This window comes from Lygodium microphyllum, chromosome 4 (assembly GCF_053477565.2).
Source record: "Lygodium microphyllum isolate KBCC chromosome 4, Lygodium_microphyllum_v1.1.10, whole genome shotgun sequence".
Taxonomy (NCBI): Eukaryota; Viridiplantae; Streptophyta; class Polypodiopsida; order Schizaeales; family Lygodiaceae; genus Lygodium; species Lygodium microphyllum.
In genome coordinates, this window is record NC_141138.1 from 10263660 (window position 1) to 10286944 (window position 23285).

At 38.1% G+C, this 23285-nt stretch overlaps 1 protein-coding gene across 1 annotated transcript; it reads right to left on the bottom strand.

Moving 5' to 3' along the window:
* Positions 1-13835: 13835 nt before the first annotated feature.
* LOC148036789 (large ribosomal subunit protein eL13z-like) lies at positions 13836-16022 on the bottom strand. The gene is made up of 5 exons (XM_087675678.1): positions 15868-16022; positions 15669-15776; positions 15367-15500; positions 14376-14534; positions 13836-14299 (listed from the first exon to the last, which is right to left on the bottom strand). The coding sequence occupies exons 2-5, from the start codon at positions 15772-15774 to the stop codon at positions 14078-14080; spliced, it is 621 nt and encodes a 206-aa protein (XP_087531804.1). The 5' UTR covers positions 15775-15776; positions 15868-16022; the 3' UTR covers positions 13836-14077.
* Between the last annotated feature and the right edge of the window lie 7263 nt (positions 16023-23285).

Genomic DNA, 23285 nt, shown 5'->3' on the forward strand with positions numbered 1-23285 from the left:
GATTCAAAGGATTGGGAAAGATAGCAGCCTTTCATAGATTCCTTAATCTACTCTTAATTTTGAGAGGCTTATGTCACCCCTTTATCTTGGTAAAACTACTTCCACTAAAGCTTAGCTTCACCAGTGAGATAACGGCATGTGGTCATGGGTTGATTTGTTGTCTGACAACTGGGAAATAATCATCCATAGCCTCGATCCAAGCTTCATCATCTTTTTCCACCTTGGACCCTTTATTTTTAAACATGGGTGGTGGTATCCACTTGGGAAGAAATTCTTCTACTTGTATGTATCATCAATTCACATTGGTTGGCAATTGTGATTATCACACAAGTTGAATGTTAGATTTAATTCCTCTAGAGTTAAAGTCTCTCCTCTCTCTTATTCAACCCTAGAATTTAAGGTAATATTTATTAATACAAAACATGGAAAACAATGGATTTTTCAATCATGGATTTTGTGCAACTGGCTCTATAAACTAAAGGTAAGGGAGAGTATTCTATAACAACATGATTGCTATGGACTTGTCTCCCATGAACTACTATACAATTAGGAGATATAACTTGGATGACTTATTCATACACCATTAACCATTATAGTATCAGTAACACTTTGGCCTTCAAATAAGAAACATCAAATTTAGCTTCAATTCCTCAATCCACTTGATTCTTCCCATCCAAGCTGTCCTAAGAAATCATCAGTTACCTATCCAACTACATCTCACAAGTTCTCATAAAAGTAGTAAGGGTTCTCTTTCTTACAATCCCCATAAGGATCCCAACTTTTGCAAAGTTGTCTTAGTCCCCACAAGGACTCCCAACCCTTCAAGTTTATATTATAGTTATTCAAAGCATTAGTTCATGAATTATTTGCTCAAGGATCCCAACTTTTGCAAAGTTGTCTTAGTCCCCACAAGGACTCCCAACCCTTCAAGTTTATATTATAGTTATTCAAAGCATTAGTTCAAGAATTATTTGCTCAAGGAAATTATCAAGATATGTATCCTTATATCTTCAAGGTTCTTATTATAGATAACATACTTTGATGGTTCCTAAGAATAACCCCAACCTCTACTTCCAAAAGTAGGCCTTCTTGGCACTATAGTAACTCTTTCAAGTCGTACTATATGTAGCACTTGTCAACAGACTATAATGTCTCAACAAGTACACGCTCATTTTCAATAGCCAAAATCAATTCACCAAAGGCTACAAACAAAATATAAATATTGACTAATCTTAGTTACTTAGGGCAATGAATCCTCCATAATTCATAGTGGAAAAAAAAGTTCCTACCAACAGACTATTCCTTGACCAAAATTTTATCATGTACCATGAGTTTGGACGAGGTCATAATACATTTGGAGGAATGTACATAATTTCCATTATTTCAAGGATAGTCTCATGATATGAAAAGTTATTTGATCCTAAGTCTATTTGATACATTAAGGGAAAAATATCCCGCAAACGTGCAGCTTCCTCATCCCCAATTTCATGTGGGCATAGCATTATGCTAGTGTGTTAATTTAAAACAAACCAATAACAATTCATTCAAATAGGTGTGGTTACTTCATTAATCCTTTTTATCTATTGACTACTTAATCATGTAGCATTAGGTCTTTTGAACCTTGGCTCTAATATTGTGTGTGAGGTGCCTCCTCCATCAAGCCCAGAGGAGTCCTCTAGTAGGCAACCGAAATTCATATCCATGCTCAACGTCATCCAATCTCTCCATAGAAAACATCAAGCTTAGTTAAACATCAGAATCCCGATTCTACCATGCAAGGGAAGCACAGACAAGTCACCCCTAACAACAATCTAGTACCCACCTAAATCACTTTATAATCAATTAGAGGTAAGATCAAGCTTAACACTGTGAGTAAGAGATGGGCAAGGGTGTAACTTTACCTCCTATCCATATGGTAAAATCTTAGCTCCAACCCCCCTAAAATATTGTTAGGCCCAAAACTAGTTCTATTAATATTTAGGGGGGTTATGTTCTAATCAACTCTATCTAGTGTTAGCGACTTATCGAGTCCACCTAGCCATAGGCATTAGATCATTGGGATCAAAGTCTCCTACTTTTCTCAAATGGATTTTCTTTAGTTATTTTATTAGAAAAGTATGCTACCACAGTGTTTGAAACATATTAGATAAACTTTCTTTTATTACCCTATTAAATAGAGTTCATTAAACTCCATCTTTAGCACATAACAAAAAATTGAGAAATCAAATAGTTTATTACATAATAATAATCAAAGCATTTACTTCTGAGAGTCGTATAAGACCACCTTTCCACAAAAAACATTGTCCAACCTAAGATGGGACCTTCCAATCTCAAGATTGGGTTGTATGTGATCGCACTCCATTTGCAGTCAACATAGAATTTGATGGCTCAAATCCCCTCTAAGTTTCCATGTGCCTTAGGATCCATCTTACATCATAGGGGTGCTTATTGCTCAGCTCTTTGCCGTCTTATGTACTCGAGTGATGGGAAAAAAATAAACACCTACCTCCGTTGGGAGTGTAGGATCCCCACGTGCAAGTGAGTTTTCCACACTTCACAAAGTGCTAAGGAGCATTGGGCTGGGGATCCCAACATCCTAAACCACCATATTCCATAACATGTCCAACTGTTACAAGCACAGATCCATAAGATATACGTCTCATCATTCTCAAATCCAAAATCAAATATATCCATAAAAATATTATTTAAATATGTTTTAGTATTTTTTCATTTTTCCTATTAGTAAATTTAAGTACTTCTAACCATATACAATTTATGAAGCAAAAGTCTTGTCCTACATGCTTTTTTAATATCCAAGCTTTTTTTAAATTATAATGAAATAACCATATAATTTTATTAAAGAATTTATGAAATTCTTTGAGATAAAATTTAAATATTTAAAAATATTTCTTTTTTTCCTTCATCGAACTTAATTATCCTCCTTGGGCCAACCATCATTGTTATGAGAGGTATGACCGCAATTTCGAGTTGCAATGTGACGACCAATTCTACAAGTTGAATGGATTTGAGAACAACTTCATGTTGTGCTTTAGCTTTTAAATGAATCTCACCACCAATGTTCCCTTTGTCATGGACAGAAGCCCTCACAGCATCTTTGTGTCTCTTGGGAGCCATGGAATAGACACGACAAAACCTAACATAGCATCCATACTATGTGGGGAATAGAGAGAAAAGCTCAATGGATTTCAATAGAGTTTCCACGTACTAGAAAAAAAGAGAGAAAAATCTTAGAGGATTCCCACATGACTTTTGCATGATTGCAAAAGAGAGAGGAGAAGTGAGCAACTTTATCACACTAACAAGATGGAATCCCTGCAAGAGTTGTCTGTTTTATAACACCCCTACCCCTATTTATACACTACTCCAAAGGGGAGGGAGGGAGGGGAAAGGAGAGGAGAGGGGAAGGCTCACCTTTAGAGTTTCAATTGATATTATCAATAATGTCAAGGTTAAAGGGTCCATTTTTTAAACACTTTTTTTTTCATCTTCAAAGAAAAGAAAAGCTTTTTACAAACTTTATAAAAAAAAGCAATGCCAAATGCAAAGTATTCCACCAAGGCTCATGACCAAGACAACCACCCAGGCATTAACCTTAACATCTTGGCCTTGGCATACTTGCCAATGGGCTACGAAGGCTTCATTGGCACCATTGGCTGCACACAAGAAGCTAGTGGTCACTTGTAAGAAAAACTTTTCGAGATGTCACCCATCTCGACAATACAACCACTTAATGTTGGGGGTAAAGGGGCCTATACCTAGCCGCTCATGTAATATTACACTTACAGTACCCACACACTTGTACACTACAAGTGGTGAGCACCCATCACTATCACTTCATTCTTTATTCTTTCAATAGCATTTGAATAAAGGGAAGGCGAGTCACATTGTGACTGTTAGAGTTCCCACATCTTGTGTCTCTTTTGCTCTTGCTCCTGCTCCTTCCACCATAGCATAGCTCTTGCTTTTGCTTGCATGCTTCCACTCTAGGCTCACTTCCTTCAACCGGTGCTAGAGAAAACCATTCAAAGAGCTTCTTTATCTTTTGCTTCAACCTAGATTCAAAGCTTAAACTCAAGGTGTCATGGCAGAGCCATTTTATCCATTTTGAGTGGATATAGAGCATGTTGTAGAAGTCATGGACACTATGGCAGCTTGACAGCACTTTCATATTTAGGCCATAACTTTTGCATACGATATCAGATTTAGGCATTCTATAGCCAAAAACGAAGAGCGCAATGAGAGCTACCAATCTAGGCACTCATAGAGTTGATTCTAAATAGTTTTCCATTATTTGTTTCACATATAATAGAATATTCTAGTTTGGATATAGCAAATAGTAAATTCCATAATGCATGTTTGATGCTTCAAGAATGCTATTTTGGTGCCTAGATGGTATGGGTATACTTTTGGGCTAATTTGAGCACATATTTGGCTCAATTTTCTCAAAGATTTCATTGCTATAATAACATGGTTGAATGTCATTTTTTTGTGAAAAGCATTTTCCTCTTGTCATTTGATGCTTTCCAAGCTTGGTATTGATATTCGAATGTTCATTTGACACTTGGGGATGCTTGACACATATCTTGGCATGCTTTTGGGCTTTGATTGAGTTTGCATTGGCTCAATTTTAATAGAGATTTCACTATTGTGATACAGTGGATAGTAAGCTTTTCTCAAGAAACACTAAATGCCTATTTCTCTTGAATATTAGTTTCATATACATGTATTAATGCTCATCAGCATTGGTCTATGCACTCCAATATGCTATGGGGTCCTTTTGAGATTGGCAATATTCATCTTGACTATGGTTTCAAGCCTTGGTTGCTTCACTAGCTTATGCAGTTTATGAGCTTGAAGAATATATTGGGTTTATGCTTCCGGATGTATGCTCTATGGATCTTGGATGTCTGGATGTCATCACCATGATATTCTTGTTAGCAATCATGTTTGTCATGCCTTGTCATCTCTGTGAGCCTTAGCCTAAGATAAGGACTTTAGGAGCTCTGATATGTTTATCACTTGTTTTGACGGAGGAGGTAGCTCATTCTAGAGCACTTTGTTTATTGTATTTTGGTGCATTTTCTCCTCCAGTCGAGATTTTATGTGCATTTCCCGAGGCAATTTCTACATTCTTCAAAGCCTTCCTCACCTATTGAACATTATCCACACTTTCTAGGATTTTTTGGAGCATTTTTTGTATTTTTACCAGCATCAAATGCTGGTTTACCATTTTTTTTGCCCCAAATTTCAAGTCAACCAGTTTTTGGGTTTTTTGGCTATTTATAACCATTTTTCACTTGGCAGTCAATTAGATTATCATCTTCCCTCCTTCCTTGGTAGGTGCACACTCTAACTCCGTCATCTTCCTTCGCAGGATCTATTTTCTTCTAAGGGTTCAATCATTGTTGGTGACATTGTTTCGATGCATATTTGTGGCCTTGGTTCTTTGCCTTTATTTCTCGACCGTGCATCGAGCTCCCTTTCACAGGCTCTTTATATTCTATACTTGGTCTTTATTTGTGGCCTTGGTTATTTGCCTCTATTTCTCGACCATGCGTCGAGCTCCCTTTCATAGGCTCTTTATGTTCTATACTTGGTCTTTCCACTCCTCTCAATTTACGGCCTTACAAGGCTTGGTACCCAAGTTGATTTCACCAAGTAGCCCATTTCATCCAGGATCTGAGAGGGGGTGTTAGTAGTCATGTTTGTCATGCCTTGTCATCTCCTGCCTTTGTGAGCCTTAGTCTGATTCAGACAAGAACTTTAAGAGCTCTAACCTATCTAACACTTGTTTTGACGGAGGAGGTAGCTCATTCTAAAGCACTTAGTTTATTGCATTTCAATGCATTTCTCCTCCAATTGAGATTTTATGTGCATTTCCCAGGGCAATTTCTACATTATTCAGTCTGTCTCACATGCTGGACATTGTCTACCCTTTTCAGGATTCTTGTTTGAGCATTTTTGGCATTTTTACTAGCACTAAATACTGCTTGGACCAACATTAAATGCTAGTCGACCATTTTTTTACCCCAAAGGTCTACTAATTTTTGGGTTTTTCACCTATTTATAGCCATTTCCCACTTGGCAATCAGTTAGATTATCATCTTCCCTCCTTCCTTGGCAGGTGCACACTCTCACTCCGTCATTTTCCTCCATCTTCGATGTTTCCGTCATTTTTCATTAGCCTAATATGGTGCCCTCACACTGACATTGTGGGCTGCATCTAGGGACTGATCATTCCTCCTTTTGTATTCAGCATTTGTTCCTTATTCAGTGCATGTTCCTTTTCTTATTCTCTTGTAGATTGTCTCTCTCTTCCTCTATGTTTGAGTTCCTTCTTCCATTGTGCACTCTCACAGTTTTCGAAGCTTTGCTTGCTCATTTGGCATTCAACTTTCACTTCAAAGGTAGCTATTCAACTTTATGTATTGAGCCACTTTAACACTTGGATGTACTACAAAGCATTTGGTTTATACAATTGGGCTTGAACTTATAGCAATAAGAGAATGGGACTTATTATGACATGTACATGCTCTCTTGATATTTATTGGATGCAGTTACCCTATCATGGGCTGATTTGATCTCTTGGCTTGGACCTGTTACTTATATTTTTCACGATGTTGTCAATGGTATTTATATGCTTCTGGGTGGTTATATATTGAGCTTTTACTTAGTGGGTTATGCATCTAATAGTTCTCTTTATTTATGCTTGAGACATACCTATGCATGATGTTTCTACCTATTGCATGTCTGGTTTCTAACACAGTTCAGTTGTGATAGTCTTGAGTACACTGGTTGTTCCTAGCTTCTTCCTTTTAAGGGCGGTCACTTGGACTTTGATAGTCTTTTCCTTACACGTTGTGGACAGCTCATTACTTTGGTAGTATCTCTAGCCTCCTACTTGATTTAGCAGTGGTTTTGGGGCTGATTTGTAGGGTATTACAATAGCCTGTCTTTCCCTTCTTTGTACTTGCTTGGTCTCATTATGGCTAGTGGTTCTCATGTTGAGAAACATGGATCTAGAGAATGGCTATGGAGGTTGAGAGACAAAGACTAAACTCATTAAGACATAGACAAGAACAATGACTATCAACCAAGTAAATTAGGTTCCAAGATTAAGTACTTGGACTCATAAACACAATCTTGTGTATATGGACAATGACACTAACACTTGACGGAAAGGACAAAGGACAATAGCATTCAATTGAAAATGATAGTCGAGTACAATGCTTTATACTTGCAAGATAGTTCCCTTTTCCTTCACTGTGCCTATGGGATTTAGGCACCTCTTCCTAGACTGCTTGCATTTCCCTTGCCCACTACTCCATACAAAGAGGCATACAAACGGGTGTGATTGCCAAACTCTCAATGCCCCTCCTCAATCACATCCGTTTTAAAAAAAAGCACTTAGTGTACAGAGGCTGTCATGAGTAGAACCTTGCTAAGTGTGGGCATACCACAAACAAGTGAAGCATCCAGAGGCTATTTCATGGAAAACAAAACATCCTGCTAAGTGTGGGTACACTCAAACATGACAAACATCCAAGGGCTGTTACAAGGCCTCACTAAGTGTGTAGAGGATGTTATGCATAGGCTACATGAGGATTTTTACAAGCTTATGATAGAAGCATTAAGGCAAGGTCATACAAGACTCTAAAAAAGTTGATCAAAGTAGTGCGAATAGAAGGACTAGAGGCTTGTATTTCTACTCCTAATGATCTTCTTCTTCTTCTTAACATTATTCTTCCTTCACAACTACAAGGTAGGCTTTCTGAGACCTCTTTCTAGCATGACAAAACTTTTCAGTATGTCCAGTCCTTTTGCAAAAGTCATAAACTAGCTGGTCCTTTTTTCCTTTGTACTTGTTATTACTGACATACAACACTTGTTCTTCCTTTGAAGTACTTGGTTCTTCTTTGCTTTTGATCTTCTTTTCTTCTTCCAACATAGAGACCTTAATGTCAACCAATTTAAGATTTGGCATATTCATTAAGGTGGTGGAGACATTATCATAATGTGGAGGCAAAATTTTTAACAAAACACCAATGCATACATCTTCATCAATTTTAAGTTTAATACCTGCAAGCTAAGTTAAAAGACTTTCCATGTAATTCGCGTGAGTTTCCAGAGAGGTAGTGCTCTTTATATCAAGTCTAAAGAATTCAATTAACAGCCCATATTTAGAGGATATGGATTGAGTTCCAAACAAGGTTTCAAGCCGTCGGTCCCATGTGTCATGAGAGGTTTCACAAGTATCCACATGATGGATGTAGCTATCATCTAACTCAAGCTTTATGATGGCTTGAGCCTTATCGTCGCTTTTCTGCCAAGCTGCTACAAGAGCAGCATCTCGAGGCTTCTTCTTCTTATGACCACCAGCGCTGGTGATCGCCCATAAGCCCTTCTTCATAAGAATAAGCTTTATCCGTGTTTGTCGGGTACGAAACCTAACTCCTTTAAAGCGACATGTTAGTGAGTCTTTTCGCGATTAGAACAGTAGCAAATTAGCACCAAAATTTTTAGGTTTAGGGTAGTAATGAGCTAGCTTTGGATGTGCCAAGAGACACAAGCAATGACAGTGTAGTATCAAAAGTTACTAGTTTGAAATTTGATGTTGTTCCTTGGGTCTTCCAAATCTCCCCTCCTTTTGCTGATTTGATGTATAGACTTGCTAGAAACTTCAATGTAAATCAAATCAAAGTGACAGTGACTTGGTCCAAGTGGCAGGAGTGAGAAAATGAAGGGAAAAATGAGCTTCAAGTGAAATGGCTATGGCTTCCCTGATAGGGATTAGATAGGGGCCTGGTTTTTTGGTCACAATAATGTGTAGAATGAATCATTCGATGAATCCTTTGATGGGAGATAGCTCATGGACCAACCTTTAATTGTCCTATGGTCACAAGATCAGTTGTACTACGTGGAAGGAAAACAAATCGTACGACAAGTTGTAGGCACGATTTCAAATAGCAAGCTAATGATCTTATCTTAGCAGCTTCTTCTTTCGATGCTTCACAACTGACCAATGCTTTGTTAGGATATACTCAATGTTGGTTAATAGACTCTGAGGCTTTATTTCATGTGACCCCTCATAGACAGTGATTTCACTCCTATCACAGTATGATTGGATCTACCCAATTGGGTAATGACATGGCATTGGAGATAGTTGGTATTGGTAATGTCCATGGTTCAGGCATCATATTCACTCTTCATGATGCGCATCATGTACCAGCTCTCACGAAGAACCTTATCTATGTTGGCACCTTGGATGATGCAGGTTATACTATCTCTTTTGGTGATTCCTCATGGAAGATTTTCCATGGGAATCTTGTTATTAGATATGGTGCTAAGTCTAATACCCTCTATCCTTTGCTTGTATCTAGGTCAATTGACTGTGTTTTTATTGAAATGCATGGATCTAGAGCATGGCTATGGTGGATGGATGAGAAAGAAGACTCATGATAACATTAACTTAGAGACAATAGCTATCACACAAGTGAATTAGGTTCCAAGATGGAAGCCTGGACTCATAAACGCAATCTTGTGTGTGTAGACAATGCCGCTAACTGAAAGGACAAAAAGTACAATGACCTTGCATTCAAATGATAGATAAGTACAATGCTTTATAGTCTTTTGGCAGGTAGCACTTCTCACCACTGTGCTTATGGTATCCAGTCCCTTCTCATGGATTGCTTGCGTTTCCCTTGACCCAATTACTCCATACAAAGTGTTTTGAGTCTTGTGATCATTTTTTATATGGCAGGCAAACATGTAGTATGCATAAAAGTTCTAGCATAAAACACATGGATGAGACTTTGGCACTTGTTCATTCGGATATATGTGGTATTATGCCTTGTCAGTCACTAGGTGGTGCAAAGTACTGTGTCGCATTCATTGATGATTACTCACATAAGGTCTAGGCTTTCCCCATGAAGCAGAAATCGGATATCTTGTCTACCTTTCAACATTGGCTTGCCTTGTTGAGAACTAGTGTGGACATAGGTTAAAATGCCTAAGGTCAAATAATGTGGATGAGTATGTCTCAAAACCTTTTGAGTAATTTTGTGATGAGTGGGATATTAAGCATCAATTGACCGCCACCCCCTACCCCCCCCCCTTCGAATGATATTGTCAAATGCATGAACAAGATGATTTCGAAGAGAGCCTACAGTATGCTTAACTACTATCATACACTTTAGCTAGTCCCCTTGCACTGCTATTGATTGCTAGGTTACAGAGGAAGTCTCGAGAGACTGGGAAACCTGCATCATATGCTCATTTGCACGTCTTTGGTTGTGAGGCATTTTGTCATGTTTTCAAAGACAAGTGCAATAAGGTGGATCCTAAGTCCGAGAAATGTATTTTTCTTGGTTATGGGGATGCAAGTGAGATGGGCTATCGCCTATGGGATCTACAAGCTTGCAAGGTTATCCGTAACCATGATATCATTTTCAATTAGGAAAAGATGCATAAGCAACCTGAGTAGGTGGTTGAAGTATGTAGGGTGACCTTTCAGTAGGAGCCTCCTACTCTCATACAACCAATTAGACAACCTTCAGTAGCTAATGCTCCAATGGCCCAAGCCCCTCTTTTTGTGCAAGATCAACATGTTTTGAAACGCTCTACTAGAGCTAGACGTCAGTTTGTTGATCCATGGAGCACTTTACATCCTCCATGGATTATGTTATGGTAACAAATACAAAAGAGCCTCTCACTTATGATGAGACCATACACAGAGATGACAGCCACTCATGGCACAAGGCTTTGCAATCGAAGTTTGGCTCCTTATAAACTAACCATACATGGTATTTGGTTCCTTTTGCTTGGTGGTAAGAAGGCATTGTCATGCAAGTGGGTATACAAGCTAAAAAGTATCCCTAGATGACCCAAGTCCACTTCTAACGCACATTGGTAACTAAGGGTTTCAAGTACGAACATGGTGTTGACTTCGATAAGTATTGGTTGCTCCAGCTAGATCTAAACCTTTACTAAAGGGATGTAGAGATAACTTTTTTACATGAGAACTTACATGATGAGATCTATATGCAACAGCACGAGGACTTTGAAGAAAAAGCTAAGAAATACCTAGTGTGCAAGTTGAGAAAGAGCCTTTATTTATGGCCTTTAGCAAGCACCTAGGGAGTGGTACAAGTTTGATGCTTTCATACATTCAAAATGATATAGCAGTAATGCTATAGATTTGTGTTTATACACAAAGAAGGCTTGTGATGGCAACCTTATAGTTTTGGTACTCTTATGTAGATGATATACTTATAGCTAGGAGACCTCGTGATGAGTTGGATGCCTTGAAAACTCAACTCAAGAAGAGCTTTGAGATAAAGGACATGGTGATAAAGGACATGGCTTCACGCCCTCTCTACTCTCGAGGCCAAGTATGTTGTAGTCACTCCGCTTGCAAGGAGGCTCTCATTAGTTTGTCTAGTGGCAAACCTTGGTATTACTGATGTGGTCCTTAAACTACACTTGAATTCTACAAGTGCTATCCAATTAGCTAAGATGAAAACAAGTTTGTTGACTTTGTTAAGATCTCAACTAACCATAATCTTGCAAGTCTGCTCATGAAGAGTCCCTCAACAAAACATTTTGCCTTAGAAAGTTAATGGACGTTAGATAATCTCACATCTTTCCTTATCCTTTTGTACTTATGTATATTCGATACTTCTACTTTTTTCTTGTTCTCTCCTTACTAGAGCCATTTAACTTTAAGTAGAAGGTTGTAGGAAATTAAGGTTCCTACAATTTAATTTTCCCAAACAAGCATGTGTTTAATGAAGTGCAAGAAAATCAATGTAACATCTAATAATTTATTTACAAATTAACAAATCTCAAAGGATGTTATCACATTTACCTAATTGTTTATTTATACATTGGCAAATCACAAAGGATAGTCACATATACATAATGGTTTACTTATAGATTAACTACTCACAAGGGATACCTTGCTCAAAGCTTAAACACTAAAGCTCTCTCAATATGGAAAATCACAAGGCTGATGTATAAATAAAGAAAAGAAATTGTACAACACATAAGACTGCATTCACAAAGTATATACTACACATTCAACTTGCCAAGAACTTCTAATGATATACCTGGACTGCATGAGCAGCAGCATAAATACAACATATCCATGTAGACATTAGATAAAGATCGATGAAAAGCCCCTTGCAACAAAGCATTTTACAACTGATGAAGATGGCATATTGTAAGGCAGCTCAAGTACATTCAACTTGAATTAAAAGTCCAAAGGCTTGACTTGCCTTTAAAAAAAAGCTTCATTTCTCCATATTCCTACAACTTCAATTTCCATTAGTTTCTTACATTCAATGTGTAGTGGGTATTCTAAATAACCAACTTTCCCGCTGCTCAATCTGCGGCATAGTAACTATTCTTTGCAAAACGCTCAGTTCAATGATTTCCCTTTTTTCCAGGTTGGCATTGCTCACCTATATATAGCTAGTTAACAGAGAAAATTCGACTCCCAGGATCTTTCATGTGCAAAAACGGCAATGCATATGTACAGAATGCCAGGCAAAAGATGCATTAGCATCCAACAAGTCGGTATACTTTCACCATGAGTGAGCATTGCAAAAACAGATTACACTGCACTCATTTTTTGGCGTAATTTTTCTGATTCTGCAAGGTTCTGGATGCTCACTTAGCATTGCTACTTTTATTCAACAAGATCTTCAATGAGTTAAAGACTGTTTGCAAGATACATTAGGACCCAGCAAGTTAGTATAATTTCACCTTGAGTGAGCATTGCAATAACAAATCACTCTTAAGTCATTTTTGGGGGGGAACTTTCCTAATTCTGGAAGTTTTTGAGTGCCCACTTGACGTTGCCACTTTAAGTCAACAAGATCTTCAACAAGTTGACTGTTTGCAAGATACAAACTGTGCCAGTTGAATATGAAACTTACCATCAAGAAAAAAAAATCCAACACAAAACTCGGCAAACATAAGCTTGTGTCAGCACTCTAGCACTTCGGATTAAAGCAGGCATCTATCATCACAAATTATTCAGTAAGACAAGTTAACAACCAACCGGTCACCAGATTTATTGAAGCTTCAGACGTGCAACATTTGAGTGCATCAACTACAGGCCCTACTCAAGATTAATCCTCCAAAAATAGAGCTTTGCACATACAAAACGTACATTCCACTCATAATTAGAAAGATAACTAATTCTGCAGGCCCTACTCAAGATTAATCCTCCAAAGATAGAGCTTTGCAAATACAAGACGTAAATTCCACTCATAATTTGAAAGATAACTAGTTCTGCAGGCCTCTGAATTCCTAGTTGGTACTACTCCTTTTGACAGAATCTTTGATGAAATGATAGTTCCAGACTGTAACACTCGAAAGTTCACACTTTTCATTATAAACCATCACAAAACCCACAGCAAATCCTGCCAAACACTAGCTCATGCAGGCACTTAGATTTACTTTAAAAGAGTAGTCTGTCACCACGAATTGTTCAGTATTGCAGATAGAAATACCAGGTGATTCAAACCCTAGGACGTGCATGATGAAGCACATGGTGTAGATTACAAGACAAATCCCTCTAGACAATTTACCGTCGAGTTTAAGGTTAATAAAAATAGAACAAACAAATATGCCAATTTGTAACAGGAACACAGAACTCAAACCCTTTCTGCGGCGATCAAAGATTGGTTTCAACCTCTCTACATCCAAAACATACAATATGACCAAAACCGTTGTTTGATAAGCCTTCGGCTTATTTAGACCACAAAACTTGCTTTGGATATTTTTTGCAAACAGGTAAAAAGACGACCTGAGAAATAAGAAGAGGCATTTACTTCAGTAGCAATCGCCACTATCATGACAACAGGAGGGACACTGCAACAATTCACATGCTGCATAATATGGTAATTCCAAAAGTCAAACATCCACTAGAATGTAAACTACACAAAATTCTTGCCATAATCCTGTGGCTTCAAACCCAAGCACACATTCTCAAAAATAGTAGTATCACAGCCTCCCACTATTTGCTCATCTATCTCAGCAGAGCTCATTTCTACTTTTTCTCATCTTTTTCTGTCTCAGCAGCTCGTTTCTTCCTGATTCCTATCATGCGCTCATTCATCCGTTCAAGACGAAGTTTTGAGTAAGCTTTGTTTGCCTTCAACTCATCTGTCAAGGCTACCAGCTCAACAGGTGCCTTCTCCCTTGTAATAGGAAGAACAGGACCCTGAATTTGCATAGCATTAGCCAGATCTTCTGGGCTAGCATCTCCAGCCTGCAGCCATCAAAGAAATTCAGTAATGGCAGCTAGAAAGGACAGCAACAGGCAACAACTCCAAGACTATCATTACCTTCATCTTGCGCGATCGTCTTGGGAAAATAATCAATTTAGCCTTGTATGTATTCAACCTCTGGACATTGGCTTGAAGACTTTCCAAGCAGCGGTTCTTCCTGCGATGGTCCACAGCAATTCCGATAGTTGGAGCAAGTTTCTTTGAAATACCTGCAGACTGTTCATACATAGAGGTCAATGAGGAGAAGCCTCACAACAGCAAACAAAAACTTAAAAGTAACATCTCTAATGTGTTTCAACCATACTAACTACTGTAAAGCTTCTGTCTATAAACAAGATCAGAGTGTCTAGAACAGTTGTATCAGACTTTTCAATAGACAAACATCAAAAAGCAGATCAACACAGTCTTTCTGTAGCAATCCTGGTAAACAGCTTTATAGTATAAGATTTCAAATAAGTTCAAGCTTACAGCTATCATATTGTAACGTTTGCACCCAAAAGTTATAGGACTAGCAATAGACCTCAAATAAAATCCAAAAAAGTAACAAAAATTCAACGACTAAAATAAATAATCATTTGGTATAGTGAAATTCACGATTCCATAGTGGTGAATCCCAATAACACGATTCCATAGTGGTGAATTAATGGATGTAGTTCACTGTGCACAACAGTCAGCACATCCAACACTTATGTCAGTATCCAAATAATGATTTGAAAATTTATCTGTCCATTAACTGTATGAAAGGCAGCGCTAAAACAAGAAAAGAATAGAATGCAGCACAACAACTGCCCTAGTTCTTCAAAATATACACCAAAACCCCTCTCTTGGCAGGGCACATCATGCACTGCATAGCGAAAGTTAACATTTTGCTGACCAGAATCGCCTGCCATACGAACAGAAGTGCGACATATTCAAGGAAATGATACTGAGCAACTGTCCAAAAATCTTTTAAGGGCCACTACGAATATAAAGCATTAGTGAATTCTCCGTGTGCAGCAGTAGTTCGTATGAAACTGCAGTTCAAGTCACACAGGAGATGGAGGCTCACCTTAAGTTCCTCCAAAGTAAATCCACGGCCAGCTCTGATCTTCGAGTTGTACTTCAGAGTCTGAGAGTGCACTACAGGCCGGAGAGGCCCGCTGGTAGGTCGCGGGAATATTCTCACGGCCTTCTTTTGCCTCGCTGAAAAGGGGAAAATCATACATGAAGTCATGATCTAAAATCCTATCATTAAAGCATGAACTGAGATTGAATATCAGAAGAGTTACGATCAACAAGTGGAAATACCGGCATATGGTAAGAAATCCGCAAGCTATGGCTATCCAAAACACGGGGGCAAAGAACACCAACCTAAACGTCTGCGCTTCTTGCGAGCAGGCTGATTGAACCATGTTCTGACATAGTTCTGCCAGTCCTTCTTGAAATGGCCGTTCGGAACAACATTGTTATGCTTCATCTCTGCGGGGGGGGAAAGAACAGCGGTCAGGAGCAGAAAGGAGAAGAGCAGATCGTAGGAATCGATGATGATACGGAAGGAGCGAGGACTCACCTGCAGGCGAGGGAGAGGGGGGGCAAACTTTGCCAAAACCCTACCTTCTCTCTCAGACGACCGAAAGAAATCTGTTAAGGAACGGCTTGAGTATTTTAGCTGGTGTTTACACTTTTAGGGCAAACTTTGCCTTTGAGGCCTGTTTACACGGCAAAGTACCATTAGGCGACATTACCATAACAACACAGACGAAGGATGTTTCCATCCAATTTTCCAAACACAAGAGTGTTAAATTGACCACTACACCATATTGGCATGATATTACAGACGCAGGATTATATCCACATTAATTTTGGACCCATGTACCAAAAAAGCTTTGCATGCTATATGACATCCCTTTAAAAAATATAGTAAATTTACACACACACATATATATGTATGTCAACATGCTTCTCATGAAACACTCGAGCAATAAGATCATGACAACCCCGACTCATTCCCCCGCGTGCTAGAGCATTGCTCGTTTTTTGCCACTTCAGATTTTATGTCATCGTTATGAAATGTCTAGTTTTCCCGACTTTGGATTATTGCCACAACTTTTTCATGTGTTTGTTATGCCTTTTGCAGAATGAGGACAGCCCGATTTTTCTCAGGAACTAGGAATTGAACATACACACCCATGCTCCACAATCATGAGCCTTAACCAGCCGACCCATGCTCCTAACCTCTTCTTGCAACAACTTACACATGTGCCTTGACCCAGCAATAAACCATGAAGGTGAAACCGCTCACTTGCTTGCCTTGGCAACTATCAAATATGTTAGTTGATGATCTACAACACTCAACACATCTATCAATCTTCAATAATGCTCTAAGTGCAAAGTTTCAGACCATTAATTGAACAAGGACATGAAGTTAGGGTAGTTGTATTATGATAATGAATTTTGTTTTGTATTGTGATTTAACATAAGTGGATCTAATTATTGGATTTATTGTGGATATTTATTTTATTTATCCATTGCATAATGGTGGCATGTTGTGTGTGTAAACATGTAATGTTGGTTGCATTGTGCTAGATAGAAAGCTAAGAATTTAAGATGTTTCATGTCTTTAGTAAGTAAATCATTAGTAATCTAAGAGGCAAAGATTTCATTATTTTAATATTTAACAAGAGGTCACTTCAATACATACAAATAATATTTTTGGATACTATTATTGTGCAATTTGTTATTTATGAGAATACTTATGCACAAGACAATTTAATATTTTTATATTGTGATTTAACCTAAGTTGATCTAATTATTGGATTTATTGTGGATATTTATTTTATTTATTCATTGCATAATGGTGGCATGTTGTGTGTAAACATGTAATGTCAATTGCATTGTGCTAGATAGATAGCTGAGAATTTAAGATGTTTCATGTCTTTTAGTAAGCAATTCATTAGTAATCTAAGAGGCAAAGATTTCATTATTTTTATATTTAACAAGAGGGCACTCCGATACATACAAATAATATTTTTGGATACTATTATTGTGCAATTTGTTATTTATGAGCATACTTATGCACAAGACAATTTAATATTTTTTGCTTTATATTGTGATTTAACCTAAGTGGATCTAATTATTGGATTTATTGTGGATATTTATTTTATTTATCCGTTGCATAATGGTGGCATGTTGTGTGTGTAAACATGTAATGTCAGTTGCATTGTGCTAGATAGATAGCTGAGAATGTAAGATGTTTCATGTCTTTTAGTAAGCAATTCATTAGTAATCTAAGAGGCAAAGATTTCATTATTTTTATATTTAACAAGAGGGCACTCCGATACATACAAATAATATTTTTGGATACTATTATTGTGCAATTTGTTATTTATGAGCATACTTATGCACAAGACAATTTAATATTTTTTGCTTTATATTGTGATTTAACCTAAGTGGATCTAATTATTGGATTTATTGTGGATATTTATTTTATTTATCCATTGCATAATGGTGGCATGTTATGTGTGCAAACATGTGATGTCAGTTGCATTGTGCTAGATAGATAGCTGAGAATTTAAGATATTTCATGTCTTTAGTAAGCAATTCATTAGTAATCTAAGAGGCAATGATTTCATTATTTTTATATTTAACAAGAGGGCACTCGGATACATACAAATAATATTTTTGGATACTATTATTGTGCAAATGGTTATTTATGAGCATACTTATGCACAAGACAATTTAATATTTTTTGTTATGTGTAGTCCTACAAATAATATTTTTGGATACTATTATTGTGCAAATGGTTATTTATGAGCATACTTATGCACAATACAATTTAATATTTTTTGTAATGTGTAGTCCTACAAATAGGTATTTATTTTGTAAACCAATGTATGATTTAGACTTTTAGGATTTGATTTAGATAGTAGGAAATTATTAGCAAAGGGAAGGCTATTCATACAAAGGAGCATAAAATGGATGCAATATTCTATTTTGAGCACAAAAAATATTGAAATACACTATGTGCATACATGATAGATGTGCTCACTCATGCTTAAGGGAAAATTATACCCAATGGTGTGTCATGCTCTCTTGTCTCTTGGCTTCTCAAATTCTCTTATGTTCATCTCTCCATTGCTTTGGGTGCTATTTAATCTTGGTTAAATTATTGTTAGTTTATGGTGGAAGATTAAACAAGTTCAAGACAATGTGATGACTACTAAAGTCTTTATACAAATTGTGTGATTATTGGAGGATCTAGCAATGCAATGAATCATGCATGGAAACAAACTTGGTGCTCTAAGGTTAATAGCTAAGGTTTAACATCATTAATCAAAGGATTTATGGTTCGCAAAGTGATAGTGCTTTTATGGAGAGTCCTGGTGGTATGTTGATTACTTTAGTGAGTGAACCCCCAAAATTGACTACCACTCCCTTTTAGCTTCATAAAGCTCACGATAGGATCTTGAGTGTTGCTTTTTGGCCTTGACTATGGACTTGTAAACTCCCTCTATCCATAGGTCATGTAAATTCCTAGTCACAATCTCCTCGACTAGTATGCCTTTCATAAATCTCTTAAGAATTATTGTTGTGAAAGAGGTCACCTTGGTGTAAGTGAACATGTGCTAGAAGATTTGGGATGTTACACAAAATTCTTCCTCCATAATGGTACTAAACTGAGAGGGAAGCAATGGTGGGATGCAGGGTAGAAGCTATGAAGTGTAAGAGGGTTGAGCAAGAGAAGAACATAAGGCAGTTATGTGGGTACAAAATGAATGGTACCCTTATTCTTTGTTATATTCATCACTTACATATCGTTGTATATTGTGTATGTATACAAGGGGTACCCACTTGTCTAAAGGACATTAGTCTTTACCCCAACAATCTTCCACTTTAACGGCCAATGCACCTTTATGGGAGTATAAGAAGAAAGTGAAGATATTATCCAATGCCCACCAGTACTGTGTAGTATGCAAAGCACTCAAAAGGTAAACTCTTTGTAAGAAGATCTACATGATTATTATATGTATGGATCTTGATAAGCTTAATACTCTTCCCCTTAAGCACCTCCTTGATGAAATGATACTTCACGCAATGTGCTTTGTCCTTGCATGAAAAAGAGGGTTACATGCCAACTAAATGGCACTCAAACTATCATAGTGCAATGTAGGTACATCGCCCAAAATGCCCAAGTCTCCATTAGATGAGTAAGCCATATAGCCACCTTGCAAGCCTCAATGACTATAACATACTCTGTCTTAATGGTAGATAAAGCCGTACACAAATGGAATCAAGAGACCCAAAAGATTGCATCACCTGTGAAAGTAAAGACAAAACGTGTAGTAGACCTTCTAGAGTCTACATGCCCTATAAAATCAGCATCTATATATTCAAGAACAAATCCAACCTTCATTCTAAAGCATGTGCACATAGATCTAGTTCCATTCAAGTATCTCATGATATCTTTACTACCTCCCAATGCTTCTTGCCAAGGTTTGCTATATACCTACTCTATACTCCCACTGCATAGGCAATGTCTGGATATGTAGCAACCATGGCATACATCAAGCTACCAACTATGGATGCATACAGAACCTTGGCCATTTCAGCCTTCTACTCATCTGAGGGTTGTCCTCCTGGCTAAGTTTCAAATGTGGAGGCAATGGAACCAAAAGTCTTAATCTCTCCACATTGAAATGCTCCAATACCTTGCTAATGTATTCCTTTTGAGATAAATTGAGTATCTTTTCATCTCTATCTCGCACAATGCACATATTGACATTTCCCAAGTCCTTCATTCCAAAGGTTTCATGGAATCTTTTCTTTAAAGCATCCATATCCATAACTAAATTTCCAACAATCAACACATTATTCACACAAAGAATCAAGATCATAAGACTATCGTCCTTATCCTTCCTCGTGTATAGGTAGTAATCGGTCTCAATTCTAATGTATCCCTGAGACCGCATAAAGGTATTGAACTTATGACACCATATCCTGGGAGCTTATTTTAAACCATATAAGCTCTTATGCATCTTACACACCAATTGCTCCTTGACTTCCACAACAAACCCCTCAAGCTATGGCATATAAATATCTGCATGCAAGTAAGTGGTATTTACATCCATCTAAACCAACTTATATCCCCTCTAGCAACCAAAGCAAGGATCATACAAAAGGTGGTCATCTTGACTAGTGGGGAGAATATATCTCATTAAAGTCAATCCTCTTCTCCTGGTTGAATATATAAGCCTACTTCAGCCCGGATTGAAGACCTAGAGATTGGAGCTTCAATGCCAGCCATGGCTTCTTCCCCCCAAGGTAAGATTTCATCTCCTGCCTTTCCTCGGCCCTCATAGGCTCTTTGCAGGTGTTCCTTAGCTTCATTGGGGACCTTGTATTCCCCCATTTGCCCCCTTATCCTTAGCATAACCAGCAGGCCCCATAGTAGCAGCTCGTGTTTTTTTTTGCTCTTGTTTCAAAATTTGGCTCAAAAATCCCATTTTTTCTCATATCTCGGGCATCTGAAACCCGATTTAGGCAAGATCTGAGTTGATTTACAGCAAGAAAATGTCACAATCTTAGCTTATGTGATGCTCTCGAGGCTTGATATTTGATGTGCTTTTGAGATGCTTTAGGACTTGATTTGAGCTTCCATAGCTTGATTTATGCAAGGATTTACTGTTGTACATTGTTTAGGTAGCAAGGATTTATCAGGGATGGCTTGTGCATAATGCTCTTTGTTGACATTTAGGTGTCCTGTTAGATATATTGATGCTTAGTCATCATGGTTTATAACTGAATATGCTATTTGAGAGCTATTAAGCCTTGATTTGGATGTGGACACTTCATTGTTGGTTGGGATTTATGCTACCTTGGTTGATAAGTTATTTACCTCTAGTTTGGTTATGCCTATGGTCTAGGGGTTTTCTCGACTACTCGGGATGATATGTTGATGTATTTGGATGATGTCACTTTGATGTTTATCCTCCCCGATGTGTTTTGAGCAAATAGTAGAGCTCAATTCTTGGTTCACTATCATTTTCTTTGTACCTGGCATTTCACTTGACAAGGTTTATGGCCCATGCTAGCCATTATGGGACTGATGTCTGATGTGGATGCTTTTGGGTTCGGATGCAGTATGGCAGATGTTTGGCCTTGAATCAACTTGCATTTGAGAATTTTGTGGAGCAGTTTGCATTTTGTCGGCTTACCACTTATGCAGCTTGGATGCTATTTGGCCCTTAATGCCCCGATTATGGATCTTGGATTTACTTGGATGTAGATACATGTTTTAGCAGTGCTTGCTCCATTGTCTTGGCAGTTGATTATTGAGCTTTCATTACTCATTGATGCTTGGTTCTTTGCGGGTTACTGTTTGATTTGTGGACTTCTTGACAGTGCTTGGGTTTAGCAGTTATGGCTTTGTTACTTCTGTGTTGCCTAGCTTCTATGCTAGTTGGGTTGCTTTTGTCCATACAGGTCAGAGAGCAGTTGCTCTTGAGCTTACCTGGCTATGCATTTTGTCTACTGTCAAGTACTTTATAGATCCACTTATTTGGATGTTGTTGTATAGATACTTGAGCTTTTCCTGGAGCTTGACTCTTGCAGGATTTTTTGCCTCTTGCCGGTCTTGGCTTGACTTGGTTTTTCCTAGATGGCATTATGTACTACAGAGCTATGCTTATGTATATGGTTATGGGCTGATTTTATGGCTGAATAATGTATGCTCTTATGACAGATGTATTATGCTTTACCATATTGTGGTTGGTTATGTCATGCAGTTGGCTATGACTCTTCTTCATGTGAGGGCTTTTGCATTCTTGGTTGATGCCTTTATGTCCTCCCATCCGTTGAGGTTTCATGAGCCTTTGCAGCATACTTCTACCACTGATGTATTTGCAGATGATTGTCTTTATGAGCAGGTTCCCTCCATTGGGACAGCCCTCAACTCCTTGAGCTCCGTGGATGCTATGGATAGCCCTATCCATGATGACTTGGATTCCTTGTCGTCTTCTAGAGGTTATTCACTTATAGATGTTGTATGCTTCCATTGTGGAAAGCTTGGGCATGTTAAAAGAAAATGTTTTAGATTGATTAGAGAGCAGCAGAGACAGAGACGGACTCAACATGAGCAGAGAGTCAACAATGCATTAGGTATTACCACTCTTTCTAGTGGTGAGGTACATGTGGTTACCCATGATGATGCAGTAGAGCATGTACTCTTGTCATCTTGTTTCCCTACAACTTACTTGCTCAATGATCAAGCCTATGCCTTTGATTGGATTTTGGACTCTATGGCATCTTGTCATGTTACCCCTCATAGAGCATGGTTCTTTTCTTATAGGGAGGTTGACGGATGTATTGGTTTGGGCCTTAAGTAGACTTATGCTATTGATGGTACACGGGACATACACCTAGCTTTGCCTAATGGGTCTTCTCTTATGCTGAGGGATGTTTTACATATTCCCATGCTCAATAAGAGCTTGATTTATGTCAGTAAGTTGCATGATGTAGGTTACTCTCTTTCTCTTCAAGATAGGTCATGGAAGATTTGTCGTAGTCGCTTGGTTTTGACCAGAGGTTCTAGAGTTGGTTCTCATTACCCAGTGCATGTATCTCATGTGGGAGATTCTATGGTTGCAGTTATCCGGATACCACATGCATTGTTATGGCATTATCGCCTAGGCCATATGCACCACAAAGAGATGGAGATCTTGTCTCATTCAGACTCATTGCTACCTCCTTTATCACATGCAGATCTTGATGCTTGCCCTGATTGTACTTATGGTCCTTGCAAAGCCCATTTGGCTCATGACGATTGTGAGAGGCATGATCCTCTAGATCTTATCTATTGTGTATGGACCTATGACTTCCTAGTCACTTGGTGGAGCATCATACTTTATGACCTTCGTGGATCATGCTACCCACCGTGTTTGGGCTTTTCCCTTGGTATGGATTGAGGATGCGGTAGTTATGCTTGATAAA